Source organism: Syngnathus leptorhynchus, chromosome 5 (assembly GCF_054491065.1).
Source record: "Syngnathus leptorhynchus isolate UIUO chromosome 5, UIUO_Slep, whole genome shotgun sequence".
NCBI classification, from domain to species: domain Eukaryota; kingdom Metazoa; phylum Chordata; class Actinopteri; order Syngnathiformes; family Syngnathidae; genus Syngnathus; species Syngnathus leptorhynchus.
The window spans coordinates 7,758,944-7,774,328 of record NC_141199.1 but is presented as its reverse complement, the minus strand read 5'-3'; the positions used below and the strand labels follow the sequence as shown (position 1 = coordinate 7,774,328).

The following is a 15,385-nucleotide window of genomic DNA, read 5'->3' as shown; positions in this document are numbered from 1 at the left end:
GATTGTTTTTGTCAGCTCCCTGCCATAGCACTGAGGTGGAAGCACACATCCAATGTGTTTGCACAGCATGCCCTAAGTGACACAAATAGGAAGCTGCTGCACATTGCGGTTGTGGCGGAAGCATTTCCTAATTTGATGATCAGCACTCCGTACAGCGCTTCTGCTTGTTAGTAAGAAATATTTGCTCGTCTACTTAGTAAGCTTGCTTTACCAATCAACTGTATGATTTATGAAATCCAATATCTATTTTCTTCTCATTTCCTGAGGCAAAACATATTGCTTTAAATCTTGCATACATAAATCAAGTATATATATATCCAGCAGCTATCCACAAATAGTGACTGGATTGCTTGAGTACACTAATTCGGTGTGGCGGGAAAATGTATGGCTCACAAGCATTTACTTGAAAAGTGTGTGTGTGCAACTGATAACTGTTTTTGGATCATTCATACCTTTACCTGGTTCCAAAATTAACATCAATGAAAGAGAGACAATGACTAAAATCTATGACTGAAACCACTATATTGTGATATTTCTTACATTTATTTAAAACTCAAAAAAATGTGTTCCTAAATCAGGAAATAAAACTCAGTCATTCAACTGGCACAACAGAGCAGATGCTTTGGATATCCAATAGTCGCTTGATTTGTTTGATGGAAGCATTACAGTCACAACAAAATTTGTTGAGTGTCCTAGAAAAAGGAAGAAATGAAGAATGGAAGTAAATTCGTCATGTTTCAATTTTGACATGTACGTCAGGCATTACATGTGAGGGTCTTGGATGAAATATGCACCTGTGGTGGAAAGAGTTCCTGCCCTCACTGAGGTCTTGTACAGTGGCGCATGGTAGAGCTCAAGCTCGGGCTCGTAATTCTGTTGTGGCTCAAAGTGCACCACCGGAAGAATGCCATTCATCACTCGAGGTAACGAATCCTCAATCACCATGTTGTCATCATCCCAACGACTCGCATCCATGAACATGCCATGTACAAGCACACCGTTCTCAGGCGTTGGCAACTGCATCCACAAATAAGAAACGTTGGTAATTGTGTTGTATTTGGTACTCATCCAATAACGCATTCATAATATTGCGTACTGGCAAAACCAGGAGCCTTCAAATAACTGTTCACTTTTTTTTTTGTCAAATCTCTACACAAGGACGCATTTGCATTGGTATTTAATTCTGCTCTGCTCACAGATTTTCCACATATTGCAGATATGCCCAGAATGTACCATGAACTGGGATTTCCATAAATGTGCGTGCTTACTTGACAGGGTGGTTCTGGAACGCATCTCCCGCGAAAAGCGAGGGATCGCTGTATACTTGAGTGAAAGTAGGAAACTATTGAAGCTCTGAAGTGGTGAGTAATCTTTTTTTTTTTTTCAAATCAGCATGGTCAGTAAATAAAATATATTGAAATACTCTACCCATAAAATGAAATAAAATACACTAACAACTCAATAAAATATAAATGTGAAGTCAAAAATTGCAGAACAATATCATTTATTGTAATTGAAATTCTAACCACTCACTTTTTCATACTTTTAGTTCCAATACTTAAGTAAATGTCATATAATTGACTTCTTTTAATCAACATGTTATTGAATATGCTAATAAATTGTAATGTCGTGAAAAAAGTGACTCACTTTAACTAAACTTATTTTCTCTGAAATACTTTTAATCAAGTATTTCATTCAGATATTTTATAGAAGCATGATATTTACATTCCCCCAAAAACAAATACAGTAATTTTTAGACTATAAACTGCATCTGAATATAAATCGCACCAGCTAAAATTAGGGGAAAATCTAGTTTTGTCCATATATAAGGCAGACTTTACTATAAACCGCAGAGAATATGCACACATTTTACAATATCATAAAAATCATGATAAAGCCGCACGACGAGGCGCAGGTTTCAAAGCTTGTGCAAAAGTAGCGTTTTATATTCTGGAAAATATGGTAATCTAAAATGTACCTCCAAATCCATGGGGAGTTCACTGTTGCTGTTCAGATTGCGTAGAGCCTCGGCCACGGCGGTCTGGTCCCTGTACACAGGTACCACGTTGAAGCGGAAGTTCAGCTCATCGATGGGCAAATTGTACTGTCGGGCGTGATTCTGCAGGACTGCTACATGTCAACAGTTAGGAGAGAATATTCGTGTTAGCTTGAAAAGTGTCTTTCCGTTAAATACTCTTTTTGTTGGCCTCAGAATACTCTTCAGTCTTTCTGAGAACGTTTTAAACTGTATTTATTTTTACAAACGCAACACTTATAGCATCACTAACCGTACCACAACGAATATATTCGGTCAGTTTTGAGATTTGCCTTACTATCATGGACATGGTATATTAAAGCATTTAAAGGAAATGTTTTTAGTGTAGCAGTGGCATACCAGTTAGAAAGCCTTGAGGGAAGAAGAATCCAGATATCCAAAAAGATTTGGGATGGCCCCGTGTGATCCAAGTCTAAGAGGAGTTAAAAATAGATCAATTAACTTGTGTTTGAATAACTCATGTAATGTTCTCAATATGAATCAGTACATGCATTTCAGCCATCTACCTGCATATGAAAGAAACTGAGAGCGGTTTAATTGGCACAGAGTATGTGTAAAATGTATAGTCTCGACTTATTTTACAAAATGATATTCTTCCTTGGAGCTTCCATTTCATTTTTTTGTGTAAAAAGAAAGCAACGTTTTCAAATGTGAGACCTTTCTCATCTGTCTGTCTGTCTGTCTGTCTGTCTGTCTGTCTGTCTGTCTGTCTGTCTGTCTGTCTGTCTGTCTGTCTGTCTGTCTATCTATCTATCTATCTATCTATCTATCTATCTATCTATCTATCAGATTATCTACCTACCTACCTACCTACCTACCTACCTACCTACCTACCTACCTACCTACCTACCTACCTACCTACCTACCTACCTAGTTTGCATGTTCTCCCCGTGTCCGCGTGGGTTTTCTCCGGGCACTCCGGTTTCCTCCCACATCCCAAAAACATGCTTGATAGGCCGATTGAGCACTCCAAATTGTCCCTGGGTGTGAGTGCGAGTGCGAATGGTTGTTCGTCTCTGTGTGCCCTGCGATTGGTTGGCAACCAGTTCAGGGTGTCCCCCGCCTACTGCCCGATGACGGCTGGGATAGGCTCCAGCACGCCCGCGACCCCCGTGGGGACTAAGCGGTTCAGAAAATGAATGAATGAATGAATAATACAATAAATGATTGTTCGTCTATTTGTGCCCTGCAATTGGCTGGTGACCAGGGTCTCCCCCGCCTGCTGCCCTAAAACAGCTGGGATAGGCTCCAGCATGAGGATAAGCGGTTTGGAAAATTGATAATTTTCTGTCCCAAAAAAAGAAACAAGAACACATTAGTCCTGAAGTATCTCAACTGGGAAGGGGAGGTTTGTGGATTCAAGACTACTTGGGGACGAAGACGACAAATGTTTTGCTGCTGTGACTGCAGCACTGTTCAATCCAATTCAATTTTGTTCAAATGACCACTGCCACATAATGCAGTGTTCATAGGTGTTGAGAAAGTGTGTGTATAATGCTTGTAACAAAACACAAGCGTTAGAATATACTGTCTGGGAATCAAGACATAAATAAACCTCAACAAAGAAGATCCTGAGGTACAGGTCTTTGACCCAGGAAGCCAAGCCTTTTAGAGATGGGTAGGATGCATTGGACCAGTGGGCAGGAACATTATTGTTAACAAAGCTCGTGTAGATCCGGTCCATCTCCTCGGACATCACCACTAGACCTCCAATGGCCTTCTGCAAAGTTATGAGAGACACCTGGAAACACCGAAATGTCTAAGTAAGGCAGTATTTGATCGGATTTACATTACATGTATTGGTAATTCATTTCCTTAATTCCCAACACTTTTCCAAATTTCTTAATCTGTTTTCCTCTCTTTTGCTATTTCCTTGCCCTTTAGATGGCTAAAATGGTTCTTTAAGACAGACGGCCATCCCAATACTGACTTTTGACAATGCATGTCATAAAGGTTTCTTCCAAAGATGTGATTTTTTTTTTCCCTTGCTTATACAAAATTCCTGTTTGCTCACATAAAGTTCAGTTGGGTTTTTTAATATGTGAGTAGCAGGTTTTGAGACACCTACTAATTGTTGTGATTTGGTGCAACATAAATGAAAGCATATCCCTCCAATTTATGAACTACTGCTCAACAAGCAAAAATAGAGATGCAAATCAAATAAAGTTAATTACATTTTGGGTAATTAATTTGCCACTTTCTAACGGTTCCTGAAAAAAAAAATCATTCTCATCATCACCCTGAGTAAGCGGACCAATTTGGTGAATCTGTTGGCCTCCTGGCCCAACACAGTAGTTAGGGAGTTGACACGACCGTTATTGTCTCTGTCGAAAAGAGACTCAAGCGCCACGTCCATGTCAAGGCGATCTTGAAAAACACACAAAAACATATCAGACATGTACTGTATTCGTAGAAACACAACTCTGCCTTAAAAATGCATCTTAAACCATTTTCTAACCATGACAGAAAAATACTAATTGGCAAAAAATGTGTCTTTGTACCAGGTAGGTTAGCAAGTATAGCGTCGGCAAGCTCGCACACAATCTCGTCATTGCTTTTGGCTCCGAGTTGGGCTGAAGAGCGAGGATTAACATCCAGAATGGTGTTGATCAGAATCATGGTTTCTCGGCGCTGTGGAGACAAAAACATTTACAGTTAAGGGAGGAGGTAATTGATCAAAAGCAGTTTATAGTTTCTTTTTAACTTAGGGTACATTTCAATTACAGATTGAAAATTCTGTTTTGAATGTGCCCATTTGTTTTTGCTTTTTGAATTAGTATGACTGTTAATTTAAAATTCCATTAAACACAGCAAGTATACTAAATTAACTATTGGATATGTACAACAAAAATGTTAAAGGTTAGTTAAGTGCCCATGACATCACTTCACAACGACCAGGACAATTCCTACTTGTGTCCTTTGTTTTAGTCCTTTGTTTTTTTAGCTCCATACCTGGAAGGCCAGGTTAGCATTTTCATGCATGCCAAAGACCTCAGGATCATCAATGATGGGAAGATTCTCAATGTACTCTATATATGAATCCATTGAGTCCAATGCGGGGGCATAGTAGATACCTAATGAGCAGGAGAAATTATTAAATCACTTTATTAAAGTTGTGTTTAAAAAAATAGCAGTTCAACATGACTCTGACAAAATCAATCTCCGTTTTGGTATAAATTGTACTGCTTTATGGCAAAATCATTTACCAGTAGGTTGAGTAGTCATAGATTATCAACAGATCATCATACCGCATCATCATCAGGAAAACGTGTTATTAAATGCAAGAAGTTAGTTAACGCCGTGGAAGCTGTGATTGGATAAACAGCTATCCATGATTAATTTTTCGTTGTGATCCGTAGTGTAATTTAAAAAAAATCAATACATTCTCTCAAGGTTAGATTTTGAATATAATGTGCATCTTTTATGATGCGTTGAAATAAAAAGTACTTTAAAGATTTTGAGTTTTACTCACATTTTTAAACACACTGATATTATTTCAAACACAACTCAATAATGTATATGCACATAATTTAAGTAAGTGTGAACAGTCACAGGCCAAATGGAAATTAAAGAAGTACCTGATGGAGAGAAAGTATAGCACGGGCCCAGAGTTTTAGGAGAAAAGAATCCTTTTAGGACTGTCCTAAGGCAGCGTTGGTCCCAGACATCTGTCACTCTGCCTCCATATGTAATCTCACCTGGAAATACACACTCACATTTGACCAGTTAGCTTCTTCAAGCAAGATAGGGCTCAGTGTGGATCATGAGAAGGATCATGCTGGATTATTTTGACATGATTCCTTTGGTGCATGTAGAATATTAGCATATATATGAATTCATCCATCTCTTTGCCGCTGATCCTAACCCTGGACTGGTCGCCAGTCAATAATGTGCAGAAATTAACATTCATGTCACCGAATGGGACCTCAGCCAATGCTGTGCAGTGAGTGAACAACAACATCAGTGACTTATTTCATTATTATAAAACATTAATTATAATTACCTTGATATAGATATATTGATATATTTACTTAAGGTCATATACTGAGTGGTGGTTCAGGTGGACACAGTCATGTAAAAATAAATCCAACAACTATCAAACTGCAGCAATCAAGATGGATATTTCAGAGTCAAACGTTTGAAACACAGTACTTGTGAAGCAGTCATATATTAGGGTTGACCTACTCGTGATGTATGTGAGAGCATCCCAGGGAATAGTTGTATTTTGGCAGTAGAGGTTCAGGTTGAGCAGAGCACACTCCCTGTCACTGTCACTGAACTCATAAGGAATGTTCCAACCAAGAGGACCAAACTTTTTGCGCTCCTGAAGTGCATATGAACGAGGTCAACGTTTGACGGCGTACAACTACAACAAACAGCAAAATAGGAAAATACAACATCATTGCTGTTTTTGAACCTGAATGACTGCATGGAAAAAGCAGAGTCCAAAGACCATCTTCTTCCAGTCCAGCCCCAGCAAGTGGTCTTCAAAGAAATCATTGGAAATCTCGGTGAAGGCCCGACGAATGTTGGCCCGCAGCCCTTTAGGAGGTTCATTTGTCACCTTGAAGAATAAAACGCAAGCAATTATATTACATAATAAATATTTGTTTCCTAATAATTCTTTGTTTTGTCTGATCATTACATTGTAACCATAAAAAAAGAGTAGGCATAAGTGGCAACTATTAACGCTCTTAAATCTAAATGGGATTAAGTTATTGTACTCCACTTTCACATTTTCTCTAATACACTTAATATTCAAGTAATGTTTACCTTGACAGAGTTTTGTAGCACTGTAACCGGAAACACTTTGGTAGGCATGGAACTGAGAAACAAACGGAAGTTCTCATGGATTGATGTGTCTGTGCAGTAAAAGAATGCCTCACTCAACATACATAACATACACCACAAGAAAAATAAAATAAGTGTGGCAAGAGTTCTGATATTTATCCATGGCTAAGAGAAGTAAAAGGAAACTGAGGTGACTGTTACATACATGACCACATGGTATAAGAGAGCAAGTTAAAACAATATCAGTTGAGGGCGTGTGTGATAGTGTGTTACACAAACCGGGCTCAGCAAAGGTCTTAATGATCTCCTCCATAGCGAGCATCCAAGAGACTGCTAAATGACAGTTTTGCAGGAAAACCCAGCCTCCATCTTCTAATGCTGATTTAATCATTTTCTCTGCTATTGGCCCCTGTCCTTGACCCAATGAAATGGACTCAACCCTGATAGTTAGAGAAAAAATATTACTTTAATAGTACATGATTGTATATACTGTATATTACTTCAAAATAATCTTTATTGTATCACATCCTAAAGGCCCTGTAAAGTAATTGGCGGAGAATATTGTTGGCCTCTATTAATGACAGAAAGCCCACCACAGTTGGTACAGAAATAAATCATTTGACTTAATAATAGATAAAAATCCAATTAAATTCATTTTGAATTGTGGTTCAACGGAATTATTTCAAAAAAGAAACTCTTGAAATACGCCTGGACAAAAATGATGGTACCCCTGGAAAACGTTAAAAGACTATAAGGTATGTTCAACCGAGGTGTGTCTTCAAACTTGTAACCCGCCAGTCGGCCAATCAAAAGAGTAGCAAGTAGTCAATGTGCCGTTTGGTGACATGGTGTGTTCCACACTCAACATGGATCAGTTGTCTCACGAGATTAGAAAGAAAATGATAAACAAGAACGGCAAGGCAAAGGCTATCAAGCCATCTCCAAGTAGCTTGATGTTTTTCTTACACAGCATTTTCTACATGGACTTGAATGTTTGCATTTAAGTGTAATGCAGCAGACAAATGTTTTGGCATTGAGTATGACATTGTTACTCGTGAGAGTCACATGCAAGATCTAATTACACCACCTTGTACACGATTTTACCTTTCAAGACAACCCCTGTCTTTTGCAAAACGCTGGAAGGCACCCATAGGGTCTGATCCGGTGCTGAGGATGAAAACCAGTGGCGTAGATGGGGACATGTCATTATACAGATTAGCCAAATCAATTGGAGGGTTTTCCACAAACTGCTTTCCCAAGCTGACAATTACAAATTCTGTCGCTGCAAAAACAACCTGGACAAGGAAGAACGATACAAAGTAAACAATATTTAATCTTGATATTAGTTTGGTAGCTGAACCTCAAATTATCAACCGGATAAGGACGATAGCTAGTGTGGATGACACTCAAGATACTGCAGTCCATTAAGTGGTTGACAAATAAAACTTAATTGTGTGCAACAACAGAAATTGACTGAGAAGAACAAAACAGCTTTCAGATAAGCCTCGTCTTGTTCTTGTAATCAACAGTTTTTATTGTTGCCAAGGATGGTACATTTTGAGGATCATTAAGACCACACATACAGAATACGGTTTACATTTCTCAAGGCTGTTTTGAAAGTCTCATTGTAGTGGAAGATACAAAGTAGGTACTTTGAAAAGCTGATTGTGTCATTCGAAGGGCCGCAACGTCTCTCCAGTGACACTAGACATGAATTATATTTTACGATACTGTCACAATTATTAAGAACGGGCGAGTACCAATACTAACCTAATTTTAACGTATTGGTACTCGCGACAGCCCTCTTGAGGCCATTTTACGATGAGGAATTCTAAATTATAAATGAATGAAATATGAATTTAATTTGAAGGAAATTTGTGATATTGTGATCACACATTGTGATGTATACTTAATTCTTTGTTACCGTTTTTGGGGGGACATTTTATGTATCAAAAGTTCAAGTGATATTGGTACTTGGTCTCAGTATCCGTGACAATTGAGAAATCAAACTGGTAACGGTCGTAAAGAAAGTGATGTCAAATTTCCCTCATAATTATATACTGACGATTCTAACCTACCTTCTCTTCCATCAAGCTCTTGATAAGAACTAACTTCTGAAAAGAAGTCAGTCTTTCATTCCAGTGGCCCTGGATTCCACCTTTTTGCTTTCCCTCTTCTGATGTATCAAGAGGGGGCAACTCTGAGACATAGCCCTCCCAATTTTCTGGATTAAAAGATGTCTCAAAACTTCCTAAATATAGGTAAAAGGGACTAGTTAATACTGAAAATCTTTTCACAACGACAGGAACATATTACTTATCAGAGATGGGGTGCAACTTTACCGAGCTGAACATGGATGTGAGTAGCAATGATTTCTTTGGGGATGCCCTTGAAGCATGGCAGTGAATCCTCCAATTCACAACTTGTCTCCCAGTAAAACTCATTTAGCCATGGGACATCTGGTTTCTCTGGATATTCCTATCAGATATGAAACCAGGGATAATTAGATTGTCTGACTATAAACATCCACATACATAAATACCATCTATATCGCAGAAGAAGTGACGTTGATGGATGTGCGGAGAAGACAATGACACACAGAAGTGAGAAACAGAAGAGGAAATACACTATTAGGATGACAATAAAGCCACCAGTCACCCCGTCTCCTCAGACCAGTTATCGTTGACTAATATGAGCATACAAATGCAATACTTCCACTCGCAGGCCACAATTATTATGTCCAAACCGGTCCATCACGTCAAGAGTACCTTTTACAAGCTTCTCTGTGGTTCTACTCACAGGCTGCAAGTATGTAGATGATGGGTAGATGATGGGTTTCACTAGAGACCAAATGACCATGGAAATGCACCCTTTTAGAATTCTAGGGATGGCCACAGAAGCTTTTACTAGCAGGGGGACTTTTGATCAGATTCATGAAAGTTTCTCCAACCAGCAGAATAGTTAGCACTTGTGACAGCAAATCAATTTATTTGTAAATTCAAAGTCCCTCTAGTGCTCCTTATTATCATAGCAAATTTATTTGTTGTGTTATCCACTAGAGACGTCTGAGCAGGATTGACAAGAGGCATATATCTACAAAATCAAAAGGCACCATGTGAAACATCACTTCAACGAGACAAAAACGAGCAAGGGCATAAAGGCCATATCAGAGAACACAAGGATCACATCCAGTAGGGGAGAGGGACGAGTCGAATGAGTTGGATTCCCAGTTTGACAGAGAACAAGGCCAGCTTCAGCACCTATTAACTGAAGATGCCACGCCCATTCCAACAAGGTCAGATTCTGCTTGTATGATGTCAATTGCACCAAAAGTATAGGACCATGGCATGGCAGGTCAGGTGCATGATTTTAACTCAACATCAAAAAGATATAGTTTTAGACTTTTGGAAGTCTGATCAGCAAATCATTTCCCATGTACTTCATGAGCAGGAAAGCATCACTGTAAGTCAGTGGGTGTCAGAGGAGTGTTCCTCTGAGATTAATGCAAACACTGTCACAAGACTGTGCCAGTAACATAAACAGTGTCCAAATTTAGAAAACAAGATGGCAGTAATTGTCTACTGTTGCGCAATTGGGAGTGTGTATTCATACTGTACTGTGCAGTTGTATGGTTCTCCAACTGCATGAATGCTCGGGAGGCAGGCATCCAGCGGCTCATCAAAACAGCTGGGAAGATCATCGGCACAGAGCTCCAACACCATCTCTACCTCCCATGCCTGGAGTGTTCTAATCTAATCTACAAACTAATCTAGCCTTAGCTCTCGGATTCCAGGGAAACTGTGTCACATTTCAGTTAATCTCTATACAACAGGAAATGACATTTAACCTTTGAAATAAACTGTGCAAGGGAGCAAAAGTATCAAAATATCCTGATGTATTTAGAAAATCTGAAAAGCTTTAATTTTATTTCCTGATGTGAGTATATTACATCAATTGGAATTAGGAGTGCATTTTTGATTATAAAACCCAAATATTATTATTCCTCCTTACAGGTTTGCCTTAAGTCTGCAGCCAACAAAGCAACCAAGGCAGAGAAGCTAAATGTAGTTTTGTGACAAATAAAAACCTAATTAAAGCATCACTGTGGGAAGATATAAAGATGTCTTGTTATTGAGAGAATTTGGAAAAAAACAAGTTTTGTTTTCTTCTCTTTGTGAGAATACATGGTAACCAAATTAGATGAAAATATTTTCTCATTAACCACCCATTAGAGAATGATAAATGGACCTCTATCGCTGCACACTCCACAGAATGCTTTAATTTATTTTCCTCACTGGCCTTTTGTTCTTGTCACAGATGACATATGACAGGATTTTTTACCCTAAAATCTATTTTACCCTAAAATTGCAAGAGGTTTTTCAACAAGCCATTTTACGTGTAATGCTTCCAAGCTCACCTTTTCCATGCCTGCAGTAGACCTAATGAAATTCTGCCACTCCACTTCTGAGATGTTACCATGGTGCTTCAGGATCTCAACACACAACATGAAGCTGTAGATGAGTTTGTGCTGCTCGAACAGGCCCCGGGAAACATTGATGTAAGAGTTGAGTAAGATTTGGTCCAGTAGGATCTGGAGACGCTCCTCCAACACGTCACTTTTTTCAGATGTCTCAATGGTGGTGTTGAAGAGCTGCAGTTGGCCAGATAAAGAAACAAATATTTTATACAATATTTATGTGGTCTTCATGATATATCAATCCTAGCAAATGCAGTCTTTCTCACTTGTTTAAAGTACTTGAGTGAGAACTGGTACATTGGGTCAATCTCAGAGAGGCTGGCAACGACAAAGAACAGGACTGAGCCTCGGGTGGCTACAGATCTGTAACCCTCTCTTGCATTATTAATCATGAGCTCGGTGGCCTCTGCGTCCTCCAGTCGTTGTTTTATAGCTGCTGATGTCACCTGAGCAAGATTGAAAAACATTTAAAAAAAAGAGGGATTAGAACAATAACACAGTAACATTGAAGATTATGATTTTTAAGATTAAGATTTATTAAGATTAGTATATGCTACATTGAAACGTGTGGCTAATTCGTCTATATATGCGCCTTCTAAATTTGGGTTTGGCATCAAAAAATGAGTTTGACAAAAGATTAACCACCCATCCATCCATTTTCCATACCCCTTGTCCCCACGGGGGTCTTGGGCTTGCGTCAATTTCAGATTTTATTTGGCTTTATTCAGAATTTGAAACAAACTTTTTCAGCACCGCTAGTAATAAAACACCACATTTATAGCTGAGCAAATCAAATGAAATCAAATCAAATCCAAATGTTTTCAGTCGACAAAAAAAACTAGAATATGCCTTCACTCATTTTGGAGAGAAATTAAATTGTGGAATAGAAGCAGAAATTCTAAATTGGAATTAATCTAATAAATTGATGTCAGATTAAACACCAAAGCAGTTAATTATATTTTTTCCTCAAACCTAGGTTTACTTTACCTTTGATTCTTGGAGAGTGGTAACAAGCTCCTCATTGTCAAGTATATTTCCCTCAGAAGTGAAGAGAAGCTTCAGAATGCGATCTTCAATGTCTTTCAGCTGGATCCTGTCATTATTGATACGTACAACCAGATCGTTTCGCTGCTCTTCCAGGTGTGGACTTTCCAGGCATACCACATCGCTGAGAAGAGAATGGATGGAGGAGATCAAATAATTTGGCAGAATGTGATGGAATACACTGCTTTACTGTTTATTAAAACAAAATCCAGCTGCAAGCTTTATTTTTTTTCTAATGTTAGTGTAATAGTGCAATACCCAAGCAGTTGGTCCTCTAAGCCAGACTTAGTCACAGTGAAGTTTATAATTGTGACTTTGATACACACCTGAAAGGTAAATGCGTACATATTAAAACATTAACTCAACAACAAAAACATTGTCAGACACATTGCGCACATATGCCTTATGATGATCTATTTGTTTGGGGAAAAAATCACCAATTATCAGGGAAACAAAAATCAATCCAACTTGTGCAGGCTCTGTGAAAGGCAGCATGTATCACTACACTACAGATGTAATTAAAATGAATGAAACTGTGTCAAAATATGAGACGATGTGCTGTCACTACCTCTGGTAGGTAGTGCGGATTGGCCATTTTAGTTGTCATATAGAATCGGAAATTTTTGTCATAGTCAATATCTGAGTCACCAAGTCGGATCAAGGTCCGTCCACCCGCTATAAATGTCTGCTTCAGCAAAACAGGTTCCAGAGCAGGATCCAGGGTCTCCTTTAACTACACCCATAGAAGAAAACACAAATGTAGACATGCAAATTGAAACATTTATGACATTCCACTTTGGAGAGATGTATGAGCATGATCCAGAAGTATTTTGACAATGGTAGAATTTTTGCTACTTTTCTGTCAGCCAAAAAATGTTCACTCAACACCAGTGAGCCTGTTCCAATTAGCAGCCATATATCTGTTTTCCACCATTCTGATACAAGTGGCTCTTGATTACTTAAGTCCATTACTAAAGAAAGGTTGCCAACATCATCTAATTTAGCTGTATAATTTATTCTTTATATTTTATCCAAATCTGTATACATAGTTTAGCTCACTGTTCAACTTCTTTTAAAATGAGATGTTCATTTCGATCATTAAACTTATCTCTTTGATTGTCCAAAACACTTTTTGACCTAACTTAGTTTTGTAGTTAGTCTGCATGAATTGTAGTAAATTTGGTAATATTTTTTTTTGCAACAATACTTCATGGAATCGATAAAAGACAAAAATGTTTTTTTTTTTTACAATTATTATTTTCAATTATATATTTTTATGATCAATTTTGGATGTTTCAATCTGACATGAAAGTTCAATATCATTTCTACCTCCTCCAGCAGAACAGGCATGCCCATACGGATGCCATTTTCTAGCTTGTGAAGAAAGTTTGGGTCAGTGAGCTTGATCACTTTAAGTCCATGCTTGGCTTCCTTTGAGCGTATCCATCGGTTAGCCTAATGAAAAAAAAAGGGACATATTTAAAAAGGTATTTTTGACAATGGAATAAGTGAACACAAATTCCAGCTGTTACTGTGAAAGAATGTCAAAGAGATTTCCACGCTGTCACTGTGTCAGTGGAAGGTATAGAATAATTAGTAATATAAGCTTGTATTGTAAGGTACATAAATCATTAATTCTGGCAGCAAGTCTACTGGAGTGCAATACTATGGATTTTATATGTCTCCTTTTGGGTGACGCAAAATTAGTAAAGACAAACTATTCAGTGAGTAATGCTCAAAACTGTATACTGGAGGTCAAGGATACTTCTAATTCACCTGATCCTGTGGGTCAATCATGAGAGGCCAGCGGCGACCCTCATTCACCAGTATTCCATTTTCTGTGGAGACCGTGTCTCGTGGAAGACCTTCATTATTCCATTGTTGAATGACATATGGGTCACCCAGAATATTGATTAGGTTGAAGCTGGAACTTATGGGTACTTTCAAGTTCTGGCACTGTAGTATCCACTCATCAACAAGCTATGGAAAATGGCAAATGTGAAAACTTGAAGATATTAATTTGGTCCAACTTTTTTATTATGCATGACAAGGACAGTGCAAGATGATGAAAATTACAGGCATCCCTCATCTTTCAAGTGGGAGAACTTGCAGAATTGGTGGATGACTAAATACCTTTTTGCCCCACTGTACATACATACATAATGTGTAATGCGCAGAGTAGGATTTGTATTGTGTAAAACTGCAGCGATGATGTTCACGGCTGCTCATATTCTAAGTTACAGCATCCTAAAAAGCTCTGAATTAGGAGACTCTTCCTACCAGTTTTCTATAGTGAGAGGTGAATGCTCCATAGTAGGCCACACAAGCAGCGGCGATGAAGACATTGCCTACGACGTCGATGATCTGTTGATCAAATGTGGCAACACTTTGCTCCCAGCGCACTTGCTCATCACCTAAAGCCGATGTTAGCTTTCCTGCTCTGGTCAACCGAGCCTGTGTCACTGCCATAGTGTTAACTTTATGAAAACAAGAGAGGGAGAAAATTAAATGACAGAATGTTGCTGCTAAACTACATTGCTTCTTACTGTACATTTAGGAATTAATCAAAAGTGAATTGTTAAAAAAAAAAAATCTGCTTCATAGTGATACAAGTACAAAAGACATGACAATCACCCAAGTCCTGCTTTTCATTAAGGCTGCTGTCATATGATTCCTGTAGAACCCTGATCTTGTCTTCCACACTCTGGAGCAGCTGTTGCTTTTCTCTCAGGGTTGCCATTGTGATTTCCAGCTCCGACTATATTGGATGTGTAGGTATAATTGAGTTTGCAGAAACAGGAGACCATGAGGGACGTGAAACTAAGATGTTTTAGGTGAATGCATACAGCTCCAATGAGATTAGGCATGTCTGTCCTGTATACTAAATTGCTGACCTGTGCTTTAGCAAATGCTTCTCTCTTTGGACCAACTTCCTTGAGGATTCTTGAGTATATGTCCATAGCCCTAACCCACATACACATGGATTTGCATGCTTTGGAGACTTTTTCCACCTTAAA

At 38.5% G+C, this 15,385-nt stretch overlaps 1 protein-coding gene across 1 annotated transcript in view; it reads right to left on the bottom strand.

The window, feature by feature from the left end:
* Window positions 1-546: 546 nt before the first annotated feature.
* dnah6 (dynein, axonemal, heavy chain 6) overlaps window positions 547-15,385 on the bottom strand; it is a 40,532-nt gene continuing 25,693 nt past the window's right edge. The window contains exons 56-81 of the mRNA XM_085911937.1: window positions 15,263-15,379; window positions 15,003-15,126; window positions 14,649-14,845; window positions 14,145-14,348; window positions 13,698-13,823; window positions 12,937-13,101; window positions 12,627-12,694; window positions 12,312-12,492; window positions 11,591-11,770; window positions 11,265-11,498; window positions 9,190-9,325; window positions 8,926-9,098; window positions 7,952-8,142; window positions 7,127-7,287; window positions 6,830-6,918; window positions 6,474-6,620; window positions 6,242-6,380; window positions 5,635-5,754; window positions 5,009-5,130; window positions 4,558-4,687; window positions 4,296-4,423; window positions 3,612-3,797; window positions 2,396-2,468; window positions 1,979-2,130; window positions 795-1,017; window positions 547-692 (exon numbers count right to left, since the gene is read on the bottom strand). Of these exons, the coding sequence (XP_085768063.1) occupies window positions 589-692; window positions 795-1,017; window positions 1,979-2,130; window positions 2,396-2,468; window positions 3,612-3,797; window positions 4,296-4,423; window positions 4,558-4,687; window positions 5,009-5,130; window positions 5,635-5,754; window positions 6,242-6,380; window positions 6,474-6,620; window positions 6,830-6,918; window positions 7,127-7,287; window positions 7,952-8,142; window positions 8,926-9,098; window positions 9,190-9,325; window positions 11,265-11,498; window positions 11,591-11,770; window positions 12,312-12,492; window positions 12,627-12,694; window positions 12,937-13,101; window positions 13,698-13,823; window positions 14,145-14,348; window positions 14,649-14,845; window positions 15,003-15,126; window positions 15,263-15,379 (3,870 nt within the window). The 3' untranslated portion in view covers window positions 547-588. The remainder of the gene's footprint in view (window positions 693-794; window positions 1,018-1,978; window positions 2,131-2,395; window positions 2,469-3,611; window positions 3,798-4,295; window positions 4,424-4,557; window positions 4,688-5,008; window positions 5,131-5,634; window positions 5,755-6,241; window positions 6,381-6,473; window positions 6,621-6,829; window positions 6,919-7,126; window positions 7,288-7,951; window positions 8,143-8,925; window positions 9,099-9,189; window positions 9,326-11,264; window positions 11,499-11,590; window positions 11,771-12,311; window positions 12,493-12,626; window positions 12,695-12,936; window positions 13,102-13,697; window positions 13,824-14,144; window positions 14,349-14,648; window positions 14,846-15,002; window positions 15,127-15,262; window positions 15,380-15,385) is intronic.